At 47.3% G+C, this 13,809-nt stretch overlaps 1 protein-coding gene across 1 annotated transcript in view; it reads right to left on the reverse strand.

Moving 5' to 3' along the window:
* Positions 1 to 13,809, reverse strand: part of LOC119396285 (trichohyalin-like) — a 110,373-nt gene that overhangs the window by 27,191 nt on the left and 69,373 nt on the right. The window contains 3 exon segments of the mRNA XM_049417029.1: positions 2 to 19; positions 383 to 550; positions 9,803 to 9,970. Of these exon segments, the coding sequence (XP_049272986.1) occupies positions 2 to 19; positions 383 to 550; positions 9,803 to 9,970 (354 nt within the window).

Genomic DNA, 13,809 nt, shown 5'->3' on the forward strand with positions numbered 1-13,809 from the left:
GGTCCTCCAGGTTCTCGATCTGCAAGGTTCATGAAGTGTGTTGAAAATGCATTTCACCTGCATTGTTGCTAATATTTCTGAGAGCCATTATCCCTTGATGAAACACTTTGATTATTAAGCGACCTCCCCCATTCTCAACAGTTTTAACGGCTACATTATTTGGAACACATCAGTTACTTCTAATCAGCATGATTCAACGCAGTAGATCTTTGGTTTGGGAGGAGCTCATTCATATAGAAGATGATCAATGCGCTTATCACTCGTTGCAGGTATCCACCCGACTCTTGGCCGATCACCCTGAGTGGGTACTTGCCAATCAACATAGGAACATCATCCTCTTCTTCCTGTTTTTGTTTCGATATAATAATCATTGCAAACCCACCTTCCTTTGAAGCACGTTTATCTTTCGGTCCTTGATGTCCATGTGGTCCCTAAGCTCCTGCAGTTCTTGGCTTAGGTGGTTGCGCTCCTGCGTCGCTGTTAGCGCCTGCTGAGTCTTCTTTTCTATCAGCTTGTTCTTCTCCTCCAGCCGCTGCCGCAGTTCTTCCACCTGTCAGTGTGATGAGAATACATTTACTGCGTGCCCGCAATAACAGAACACGCCGTAGGTTGCCCTAAGAACAAAGCTGACTACCCTAATTAACGAGGCTACTCCGGCAATAACAGTAGTTGAAATTCCACTCCAGTGAAAATCAATCATAACTGTTAGGGCTTAACGTCCCAAAATCACAATATGATTATGAGGGGCGCCGTAGTGGAGGGCTCCGGAAATTCCGAGCACCTGGGGTTCTTTAATACGCCCGTAAATCTAAGTGCACGGGCCTCTAGAATTTTCGCCTCCATCGAAAATGCGGCCGCCGCGGCCAGGATTTGATCCCGCGACTTTCGTGTCCCCAGAGAAAATTACTGTTCCTTGGAAAATAGGGATGGCCGATTAACTTTTAATCGATTAACGATTAATCGTGCGCCAGTTCAGCCATTAATCGGTGAAACTTTATCGATTAGAGTTTTTTTCGTCGATTAATGATTAATCGCCATTTGTAGCGGGTGAATTCAAAAATACTTTTTCATTTTTGGGGTTTTACGTACCAAAACCACGATATGATTATGAGGCGCGCCGTATTCGAGGGCTCCGGAAATTTCAACCAGCTGAGGTTAATCAACGTGCGCCTAAATTCGAAAATGCGACCACTGCAGCCGGCATCGAACACGCGCGGTTAGCGTCAGCATCCAAGCACCGTAACCATTGTAACACGGCGGCGGCTGATATTTAAAAAAAAACGCCGAAACAATTTGTACTCTTATGCAGTTTATGCAGTTCCACCTTTAAAACAGATATATAGAGTCCGGGCTTATTTATTTCAATGGAAGATAGAACAAAGATGAAAAACACGACTGCGTAAAAGTTTCATACATCGTATTTACTTCGTTGAATACTAACTGTAATTGGTGCTAAGGAATAGGCAAGCGCTAAGCAACATATAGTGTAAAGCTAAACAAGACCAAAATTCAGGCGACGATGGAGACTTAAAGTCATTAAAAATTGCCGAATAAGGAGTGTTGCTGGAGTTTAGTGGAAATGTGAATGCCGCCATGATATGACACTTACGGAGAGCGTATAATAAGGTTCAAAGCCCGAGTTAAGCCAGGCGACGCTAAGAAAATTTATTTTATTTATTTGTAGCGGTAATAGTCTCACGAGACAAAGCGCCGGACGGATGCATAGTTTCATGATTGAGTCTACATAGTAAAGCTTACGCATTTAAAAGCCTTCTCTAGGACAAGATGTAAGGCCGACATGGAGGAATACAAGGAAACCTTACAACACCTCCTATAACACCGATAGGTAAAAGAGCTGGAGTGAACACCATTTTTGCCGCCCGATTAAAGCTTTCTGGGTTGTGCGCACGTCTAAACAATCCCACGCAGACGCGTAATAGCTGCAGTAAAAAACATTGCGAATGCGAACAGTTTGTACTATGCGCGGAAGGTTTCGTCTACTGCATCGCCTTGTCATGCGGAAAAGAGTCCATTAGAAAAACAGGCAGATGCCTAAATGACCCCATATGAGATCATTCTAACAATGCTTTAACAAACTGTCAACGAGTAGTCTTGACGCACACTGCGTGCGTTGTGGTTGTCAGCCTATGTTTAATAGAACTAAAGGGATCACAAGAAATTCAGATGACCAGAGAAATGATTTAGGTGTTTGAAACGAAGAGAAGCAAAGCTTGTGTGAGCTTCCCAACTGTTGCGTTGTCTCAAAAAAGGTAGTGTTCTTGTCGCGGTAGCGGTGGCGGTGGCGCTGTTCCTGTAAAGCGATATTTGGTGCGATGGCGATTTTGACACCGTCTACTTCCTTCTTGTACATTGGCATTTATGCTGTTACCGTGCGCAATAAACCCCAGTTCCTTAAACCGTGCCCACTTGTTAGTGGCGTTGTGTACTCGTCTCTCTATTTGCGCCCTCGTTTTGCCTTGCGCTGAAGCATGAGAAAACTGATACTCTGCGAAAATTCGCTGCCAAACTCGCGTTTTTGTGGTCGAGGGGTGCGGCTACTGTAGGACCCTTCCAGACGCTGACGAACGCTAGGAAGAAGGTGAAAGACGGCATGCTGCAAGCTACAATAAAGCTCTACGCTTACGCATCACTTGAACAACTCCGAGGAGGTTAAAAAAATCACAGCATATCCACGGAGTGAATGATGATGAGTGGGCGAAGCTGCGGAGGTTCATCGGTAAACCGTGAATCTTCCGTGAATTCTGCCTAGTACATCATCACCGACGTGAGATCGGGCGCGTTTATACTAAAGGTTCGATGAGTTATGACGACTTGCAGCTCACTTTAATTTTACATCTACGCTGTGAATTTTCATTGTTTAGAAAACCATTGCTTTAGAAAACATCTGGCGTCTTTCGTTAAGCAGCTGGCGTCTTTTCGTTTTGCTTTAGAAACATCTGGCGTTCTTTCGTTTTGCTTTTAGAAAACATCTGGCGTCTTTCGTTGGTTTATTTCATCAATCAACGGCGTTTTGAACAAAATTTTTATTGTTTAATCACGCACAGGAGAAATCTCACCAGGCACTACCTTGGAGGTAAACAATGGCTGCTAATAGGAATGAGACACAGAAGAAGTCGGCTTTTAGCTAACACTTACACTTCTACTTCTACTAACGTTTCCTACTGGAACATGCCAATGGCTGCTAATGGGGAATGAGAGACAGAAGAATTCGGCTTTTAGTTAACGCGCACGCTGCGAATTTTTTATTGTTCAACAACGCACAGGAAAAATCTCCCACCGGCACCACCTTGGAGGTCAAAGCGTAAGACTGGTTACGCACTACGACTACTACGACTGCGAGGGACGAACGGGTGCCGCCTTAAAGGCCAACTCCGGCGATTTTTTGGCCATGTTAAAGTAATGGTGCTTTTATGTTCCTGAGACGCTCCTGTTACGGGCCCGATAGCAGAAATACTCGGCAAATTGGAGAATAATTTTAAATAAGCAAAAAAGCGCAACACCGAAACCGAAACCCAACCGAGTGTACTGTCTACGTATGACGTAGACGTTGTTACTAACGAACCGGAAGTCGTGCAAGGCATGCCGGTCACGCCGGCGCGGAGTATGAAAACTGTGACAGCCGGGACGACCAGCGAAGCGCCGGCCAAACCAACGCTGTCTGTCGCCTTGTGCACAGCAGACGCTCGCTGTAGCGGCCTCAGCGCCGAAGTTAGCGGTGCCCTCGGCTGCGTCACTTCCGCCGCCTTGCCAACACTGACGTCACAGACGCAATGTTGCCAATAATTGTGGGAAGCCAGGAGGGCGTTTGCAGACAATCTTTAAAATTCATTTGCAAACAATCTGCGCATGTCTCAAGCCTGTAATTTGGCATAAATGACGGAAACGTGCAAAGGAACGTACCCAGCGAATTTCACTGAGATCCATCGACCTCGAAAAATCGCCGGAGTTGGCCTTTAAGGAGCTTCGCCCCTAAAACACCTCCTCGAACAACTCCCAAACGCGATTCTGCTTTTAGGGGCGAAGCTCCTTAAGGCGGCACCCGTTCGTCCCTCGTAGTAGTGCGTAACCAGTCGTAACGCTAGTACCAGATCTTGACCTCCAAGGTGGTGCCGGTGGGAGATTTTTCCTGTGCGTTGTTGAACAATAAAAAATTCGCAGCGTGCGCGTTAACTAAAAGCCGAATTCTTCTGTCTCTCATTCCCCATTAGCAGCCATTGGCATGTTCCAGTAGGAAACGTTAGTAGAAGTAGAAGTGTAAGTGTTAGCTAAAAGCCGACTTCTTCTGTGTCTCATTCCTATTAGCAGCCATTGTTTACCTCCAAGGTAGTGCCTGGTGAGATTTCTCCTGTGCGTGATTAAACAATAAAAATTTTGTTCAAAACGCCGTTGATTGATGAAATAAACCAACGAAAGACGCCAGATGTTTTCTAAAAGCAAAACGAAAGAACGCCAGATGTTTCTAAAGCAAAACGAAAAGACGCCAGCTGCTTAACGAAAGACGCCAGATGTTTTCTAAAGCAATGGTTTTCTAAACAATGAAAATTCACAGCGTAGATGTAAAATTAAAGTGAGCTGCAAGTCGTCATAACTCAGCGAACCTTTAGTATAAACGCGCCCGATCTCACGTCGGTGATGATGTACTGGGCAGAATTCACGGAAGATTCACGGTTTACCGATGAACCTCCGCAGCTTCGCCCACTCATCATCATTCACTCCGTGGATATGCTGTGATTTTTTTCATTCCTTAGGCAGATCGTGCCGCCTGTTTGAGGATGAATCCGTAGCAGATGTATAATCCGCACCATTCCAAGTATTTTCTTTATCTTGTAGTTGTTTTCTTAAAGGATAAAACGTAAACCTAATTTATTTTTTGTGAGACATTTTATTATGCAGGTCACAAGTAAAGCTCTTTTGGATAGGCAGCCGAACTCTGTTATGTAACCAGACCTTGCACGGAGGTTTTTCATGATGAAGTAACTCAGGCGTGCCTGTGGCCTATGGCTCCATCAGCGGTGCGATGGAGTCGTCGTGGTGTTCAGTGCTGTGTTCGTAAGGGAACCTTTCGCCGATATTTAGGCGAAATCGTGAGTGACTACGAAGCCGCTTATGTGTGAAGTTGAGGCGGCAGCACAATTTTAAATGCGAAGCATTTCTTAGCGAATTTCTGCGACTTTGACCGTATCTATCTATCTATCTATCTATCTAGCCGCCTACGACTTCGTGCTCTCCTGGTCGCTTGGTTAATCGAATGTGCACCAAAATTGGTATGGCGTAACATGACTGTATGACGAACATAAGTGACAAGTCATAACATGAAAATCATGACACGAATGTCATGTACAGCATGATTTACATGCTACGCTCATGGTGCGCTGGCGGCCGTTTCGCTAGCTTGATATACTCCAAAATTGGTATGTTGTGACGTGACTGTGTGACGAACATAATAACACGAGTTAACATGAAAATCATGACACGCATGTCATGTACAGCATGACTTACGTGCCACGCTCATGGGGCGCTGGCGGCCGTTTCGCTAGCTTGATATACTCCAAAATTGGTATCTTGTGACGTGACTGTGTGACGAACATAATAACACGAGTTAACATGAAAATCATGACACGCATGTCATGTACAGCATGACTTACGTGCCACGCTCATGGGGCGCTGGCGGCCGTTTCGCTAGCTTGATATACTCCAAAATTGGTATCATGTGACGTGACTGTGTGACGAACATAATAACACGAGTTAACATGAAAATCATGACACGCATGTCATGTACAGCATGACTTACGTGCCACGCTCATGGGGCGCTGGCGGCCGTTTCGCTAGCTTGATATACTCCAAAATTGGTATCTTGTGACGTGACTGTGTGACGAACATAATAACACGAGTTAACATGAAAATCATGACACGCATGTCATGTACAGCATGACTTACGTGCCACGCTCATGGGGCGCTGGCGGCCGTTTCGCTAGCTTGATATACTCCAAAATTGGTATCTTGTGACGTGACTGTGTGACGAACATAATAACACGAGTTAACATGAAAATCATGACACGCATGTCATGTACAGCATGACTTACGTGCCACGCTCATGGGGCGCTGGCGGCCGTTTCGCTAGATTGATATGAACCGAAATTGGTATCTTGTGACGTGACTGTGTGACGAACATAATAACACGAGTTAACATGAAAATCATGACACGCATGTCATGTACAGCATGACTTACGTGCCACTCTCATGGGGCGCTGGCGGCCGTTTCGCTAGATTGATATGAACCGAAATTGGTATCTTGCGACGTGACCGTGTGACGAACATAAATAACACGAGTTATCATGAAAATCATGACACGCATGTCATGTACAGCATGACTCACGTGCCACGCTCATGGTGCGCTGGCGGCCGTTTCGCTAGATTGATATGCACCGAAATTGGTATCTTGCGACGTGACCGTGTGACGAACATAAATAACACGAGTTATCATGAAAATCATGACACGCATGTCATCTACAGCATGACACGTGCGACGCTCATGGGGCGCTGGCGGCCGTTTCGCTAGATTGATATGCACCGAAATTGGTATCTTGCGACGTGACCGTGTGACGAACATAAATAACACGAGTTATCATGAAAATCATGACACGCATGTCATGTACAGCATGACTTACGTGCGACGCTCATGGGGCGCTGGCGGCCGTTTCGCTAGATTGATATGCACCGAAATTGGTATCTTGCGACGTGACCGTGTGACGAACATAAATAACACGAGTTATCATGAAAATCATGACACGCATGTCATGTACAGCATGACTTACGTGCCACGCTCATGGGGCGCTGGCGGCCGTTTCGCTAGATTGATATGCACCGAAATTGGTATCTTGCGACGTGACCGTGTGACGAACATAAATAACACGAGTTATCATGAAAATCATGACACGCATGTCATGTACAACATGACTTACGTGCCACGCTCATGGGGCGCTGGCGGCCGTTTCGCTAGATTGATATGCACCGGAATTGGTATCTTGCGACGTGACCGTGTGACGAACATAAATAACACGAGTTATCATGAAAATCATGAAACGCATGTCATGTACAGCATGACTTACGTGCCACGCTCATGGTGCGCTGGCGGCCGTTTCGCTAGCTTGATGTACACCAAAATTGGTATCTTGCGACGTGACCGTGTGACGAACATAAATAACACGAGTTATCATAAAAATCATGACACGCATGTCATGTACAGCATGACTTACGTGCCACGCTCATGGGGCGCTGGCGACCGTTTCGCTAGATTGATATACACCAAAATTGGTATCTTGCGACGTGACCGTGTGACGAACATAAATAACACGAGTTAACATAAAAATCATGACACGCATGTCATGTACAGCATGACTTACGTGCCACGCTCATGGTGCGCTGGCGGCCGTTTCGCTAGCTTGATATACACCAAAATTGGTATCTTGCGACGTGACTGTGTGACGAACATAAATAACACGACTTAACATGAAAGTCATGACACGCATGTCATGTACAGCATGACTTACGTGCCACGCTCATGGTGCCCTGGCGGCCGTTTCTCTAGGTTGATCGACCCCCAAGTTGGTATTGCGCGACGTTACTGTGTGCCGAACATAAATAATAGGAGTTAACATGAAAACCATGACACGCATTTTCCTCAATGACATACAAGACGATGTATGCAGCTCTTTGCTGGCTGCTTCGCATTACATCGATTCCCACAATGCGTGGGATCTGCCGGCTTTTTTTCTTGTACTCGTATTCAATGCTGCGTTCATAAAGGCACCCTTTGGCAATATTTAGGCGAAATCGTGAGCGACTACGAAGCCGCTTATGTGTGAAGTTGAGGCGGCAGCAATATTTCTTGTACTTGTATTCAATGCTGCGTTCATAAAGGCACCCTTTACCGATTTTTAGGCGAAATCGTGAGCGACTGACTACGAAGCCGCTTATGTGCGAAGTTGAGGCGGCAGCACAATTTCTTGTACTCGTATTCAATGCTGCGTTCATAAAGGCACCCTTTGCCAATATTTAGGCGAAATCGTGAGCGACTACGAAGCCGCTTATGTGCGAAGTTGAGGCGGCAGCACAATTTCTTGTACTCGCATTCAATGTTGCGTTCATAAAGGCACCCTTTGCCGATATTTAGGCGAAATCGTGAGCGACTACGAAGCGGCTTATTTGCGAAGTTGAGGCGGCAGCACAATTTCTTGTACTCGTATTCAACGCTGCGTTCATAAAGGCACCCTTTGCCGATTTTTAGGCGAAATCGTGAGTGACTACGAAGCCGCTTATGTGTGAAGTTGAGGCGGCAGCACAATTTCTTGTACTCGTATTCAATGCTGCGTTCATAAAGGCACCCTTTGCCGATTTTTAGGCGAAATCGTGAGTGACTACGAAGCCGCTTATGTGCGAAGTTGAGGCGGCAGCACAATTTCTTGTACTCGTATTCAATGCTGCGTTCATAAAGGCACCCTTTGCCGATTTTTAGGCGAAATCGTGAGTGACTACGAAGCCGCTTATGTGTGAAGTTGAGGCGGCAGCACAATTTCTTGTACTCGTATTCAATGCTGCGTTCATAAAGGCACCCTTTGCCGATTTTTAGGCGAAATCGTGAGTGACTACGAAGCCGCTTATGTGCGAAGTTGAGGCGGCAGCACAATTTCTTGTACTCGTATTCAATGCTGCGTTCATAAAGGCACCCTTTGCCGATTTTTAGGCGAAATCGTGAGCGACTACGAAGCCGCTTGTGTGCGATGTTGAGGCGGCAGCACAATTTCTTGTACTCGTATTCAATGCTGCGTTCATAAAGGTACCCTTTGCCAATATTTAGGCGAAATCGTGAGTGACTACGAAGCCGCTTATGTGCGAAGTTGAGGCGGCAGCACAATTTCTTGTACTCGTATTCAATGCTGCGTTCATAAAGGTACCCTTTGCCAATATTTAGGCGAAATCGTGAGCGACTACGAAGCCGCTTATGTGCGAAGTTGAGGCGGCAGCACAATTTCTTGTACTCGTATTCAATGCTGCGTTCATAAAGGTACCCTTTGCCAATATTTAGGCGAAATCGTGAGCGACTACGAAGCCGCTTATGTGCGAAGTTGAGGCGGCAGCACAATTTCTTGTACTCGTATTCAATGCTGCGTTCATAAAGGTACCCTTTGCCAATATTTAGGCGAAATCGTGAGTGACTACGAAGCCGCTTATGTGCGAAGTTGAGGCGGCAGCACAATTTCTTGTATTCAATGCTGCGTTCATAAAGGCACCGTTTGCCAATATTTAGGCGAAATCGTGAGCGACTACGAAGCGGCTGATGTGCGAAGTTGAGGCGGCAGCACAATTTCTTGTACTCGTATTCAATGCTGCGTTCATAAAGGCACCCTTTGCCGATTTTTAGGCGAAATCGTGAGTGACTACGAAGCCGCTTATGTGCGAAGTTGAGGCGGCAGCACACGTGCTCGAGTACACAGCCTCGAGGATGTGGCGAGCTCTCATTCGCACACCGTGCACTCGGCGGAGCATCAGAATCGCGGCTCTTGCTCATCATTCTAGCACGGTCCTAGGATTTTCACGTCGATTAAATGAAAGGCGGACGGCGTGTCTCTCTGGACAGAGAGAGAACGGCGTTCTCTCTCTGTCCTGCGTTGAAACCAGGCTACCCAGTAGTTAAAATTACGAACCAAGTTGCGCAGCAAGGAGTTTCGTTAATCCAGCGTTAATGTTTTGCATGTGGTGAAGCGACACGAGAGATACTGACGTCAGCCTGTAGCATGTTGTAGTGCTCCTCCTTAGCGCACAGGGACTCCTTGAGCACGGCGATGTGTCGCTGGTAGTCGTGGTGTTGCTCCTCTAGCGTCTTCATCTTGGCTCCCATGGCCAGGAGCTCCTGGTCTCGCTTGTTCAGCTCGATCCGGAGCTCGTCCAGCTGCGAACACGAATAATGTCAGCACTTAATTGAATCCCGGAAGCGCAAACGACGTAACTTTATAAGTAGCTGTGTCACGTTAGTCGGCGGCACTTTGTTGGATAGCAACGAACAGCCGGAGATAGAGAGAAGTGAAAACCTCACAAAGATTCACAAGGGGAAAACTTGAAGTGGCGAACTGTTGGTAAAGAAAGAATGTTTCACAGAGGGTTATCTAATGATGTTGTCGAAACGTTGCTCCAATGGTATTTTTCATTGTACCACCGTTTATCGATCGAAAAATACAGGTGTACGTACACATGTATGTATTCGCGAGGAAGCATTCGGAGACTGATGGCGTCCCAAACATGCGCACACAAAATGTCATTTGCAGATTCGGCGTGCTGGTCAAGGACACCTCTATACCTACGTATGCTAGAAAAACCGTTGATATGTGAAAAAGAATTCTCGCTTGATTGCTCCCTGGTGCCGTGGTCTTCAAACTACTGCCCGTTCCTGCTCTTCCACTTTATTATGTGCTCTCCTGTGTTTTTTCTTTCTTTTTACACTTCAGCGTGCTATTCAAGCGACGAGAAGTAGCCGCTGCCACATAATGTCTTTCTTTAGAAAAAAAAAAGAAAAAAGCAAATGCCCTGTCCTCTCACTTTGCGACGGAGGACGTTCTTTTCTTCCGTTATCATCGTCATCATACCAGTACTGTCCCTTACAGTCTCCTCCCAGTAATCTCGAGAGCCTCGCGTTGCGCCAGCTGATGTCATTTCTTACAGCATCAGTCAGACCTTCCGCTCTCATTTCCCTACACCTGCAGGAGAAACTGATCCATCCAATGAACTGCACTATACATTACGGCAACTGCTGTTAGTCCACATCAAACACACCAACAGGTCGGCGCAAATGCACTCCTCACCAAGACCGAGGAGTCAGCTCGAGTATAAAAGCAGCGACTAGGACTAATATCCTTCAGAAATAAAATTTCTCTTTCACTCACTCTCTCTCTCTCTCTCACTCCAGTCGTTTGATTTGCACCACGGGTAGCAGCTTGCGTAAGTGCTGTCCTCAATAGACTTTTCGAGGACTGCGGAGGAAAGACGAAAGGAAAAGTCTGATAGCAAAGCGGAACTACACTTTGCTGCGCGAGATAATGGAGGCGAAGAACGTGCATGGCGATCAGTCAGACAGTACAGAGTAGTCATACGAGAAAAAGCGGGGAAGTTAAGCAAGCTGAGCCCGGTTGGGTTCAGCCTGGCTTCTGTGAAGAAAAAGTGCCTGTGGCACATATCTAAACGCTCGTGAGACCCATACTGAATCGTGGTGAGGTTAGATGAACGAGTGAAGACATCTATACACGCGAATGGCGCGCGTTATAGTTGCGCCCATTCGCACACCATCACGTTCGTTCACAAAACTTTCAGACTTTTGGAGATATCGATACGTGAAAGGTGAAAGAGATATAGGTGCGAAGAATACGAATGTTTCGAGAGGAGCGAGCACACACAGATTACAATGTTCCAAATGCAGCGGCTCCAACACTTGGCGCCAGTGCATACTAAAGGTCGGTGTTCCAATCACCTGGGTAACTCCTTCGCCGCCTTCGCTCAACAGCTTCCGTCTAAAGTCGCTTTTCAGTCCTGCGGTGTTCTTCAAGCTTCCCCTTTTTTTTTGCGGGGGCGGGGGGGTAGTTATACAGTGAGCAGCGATACAACGAAAAGATGTGAGTTCGCGAACAGTCGAGCGAGCAGTGCCGACAAATACTTACGGTGGGTTGCAGCATGGGGCTAGTTGGTATTCGATTACAGTGGTAATGACTGGTAAAAAATACGTCGGAGGGCTAGTTGGTTTGCATCCACGAAGAGTGAGTAAGCGCGACTAGACAGGGACGTAGAAAGAAAACAGACACGGGCACAGCGCAATAAACGTAAAGTAACGCTGTGTCCTTGTCTGTTTTTTTAACACGAAAGTGTTTTATGCCGGGGTCCACCAAGTACTTCCGTCACGGTTATGACGTTGATAAAATGGACGCCAACGGGTGAGAAAGAAAAAAACCAAGAAAAATTTTCGCCGCTGGGAATCGAACCCACGACGTTGCGGCCGCGACGGTAAGCGCCCGACGCTCAACCGACTAAGCCAACTTGCCAGATGACGGACACTCCACGAACGCGCCTTATATCTTTCACACATCCTCTTTCGCACGGTGCTCTCTGTTGGCGGCATGGAGGAAGGAATACTAAGGAGAGGCCCTGACGTCACACTCGTGAAGCCGCCACATCGCAAACACCCGCATCGCCTCCTAGCGAAGGCGCAGCGAAACTTTTCGCGACTTCCGTTGCGACGTTCGCAAGCGCATGCGCGCATCGCGAAACTTTGCAGCCTTTTTTTTTTGTTTGTTTTTCGCCGTGCTAGCGGTGTAGTCGATTCACGCATGCTGCTCTTTGTGTGTGTTCTTTAGGAAAGCTACGCAATGCCCAGCTGTTGTGTATACCCTGTGCAAATCGCGTGTATACTGCGAGCAGTACCGGGTGTCACTTTTCATGTGTACGTATACGTTCGTTTCATTACTGATCACTAAGGCATGGTATTTGCATGCGGAGCACTCGGATGTGCGCTCTGTTGCTTCTTACTCGTTGTGTCAACTCGGAACACACGTGAAATTTTGTTTTTGGCGTCTGACGCGCCGTACATACCATGCGCTGAAGACATCGTACGTTTTAGAGGCTGTGTCGTTCAAACGAAAGCGCAATAAACTTTTGTTGTTATCGGACTACGTGATGTATGTATCGTGCGGTGTGCGCTCGCTGCGTGCTTGTGTTGTGTGCGCACTGGAATTACAAACTTTATGTGCACGATCGCGTATACAATACGGCGGTGTCTTCTTTTCGACGTGAAGTTACGCGTTGCGCCGAATAGCTACTGCGCTCACTCCATATTCACGAACAAAGAACCGCTAATCGGGCAATAGATCTGGAAATCGGGCTACAAGAAAGGAAAAGAAAGGCCCAACGCTCAGCAGAACGCGTAAGTCACTGCTAGGTGAGTTCGAATACGATGAGGCAGGGGCAGAATGTTTTTGATTACGGCACGTACCGGTAATTTCTGTACTGTTGCACAAAAACGCTCCTCGAAGAACTTCAGCACGCAACGCTCGGGCCTGCCGCGCACGAACAGCCTGGTAAACGTCTGCTTGCAACATTTTACTGCGTGCGAACCGCACAATACGCGCTAAGTTTACGCCGGGACTACAAATCCGAACAGAAGCGAACCACCGCGGAGAGCACGCCGCGGGGCGTCTGCTGTTTTGTTTGCCCCATATCGGCTTGTTTGCCCCATAAATCTGACGTCACTTCCGCCACACTTTTCGCAATGCATTGGGATACGATAGGGCCTCTCCTTAGTTTTTCCTTCCTCCATGGTTGGCGGCGTAGGTAGGCGGGGCAGAGCGGGGCGGTGCCGCCGTCTGTGAGACGTGAAAAGAAGTAATGCGTCGCGATCGACATTTACTAGCGCTTACTCCGAGATTCCGTGTGCGATATCAGAGGCCATGGTTAAAGCGTCTCGTAACCAGCGAGTGACACTGGCCGCGCTGGCGTCGCCGATGAAACCTAGACGCAGTTACGTTCTTTGCCTCCCGCTTCGTGTTAGCGTGCGCCGGCGAGAGCACCGACTAACAAAACTGCTGCAATACGCCTTGCAAAAAGGACACGATTTCGACGGGAGAATGTCGTGCCTTGGTGGAGCGAGACAGAGGCCAGCGGGACGCACGCGTTTGTGGCTCAAGCGATGATTCTCTGCCTCCTGTGTTGCTGAAGCGCAGTGTGGTAGTATATGCATGAACACAGGCGTCG

The sequence above is a fragment of the Rhipicephalus sanguineus genome, chromosome 6 (genome assembly GCF_013339695.2).
Source record: "Rhipicephalus sanguineus isolate Rsan-2018 chromosome 6, BIME_Rsan_1.4, whole genome shotgun sequence".
NCBI classification, from domain to species: Eukaryota; Metazoa; Arthropoda; class Arachnida; order Ixodida; family Ixodidae; genus Rhipicephalus; species Rhipicephalus sanguineus.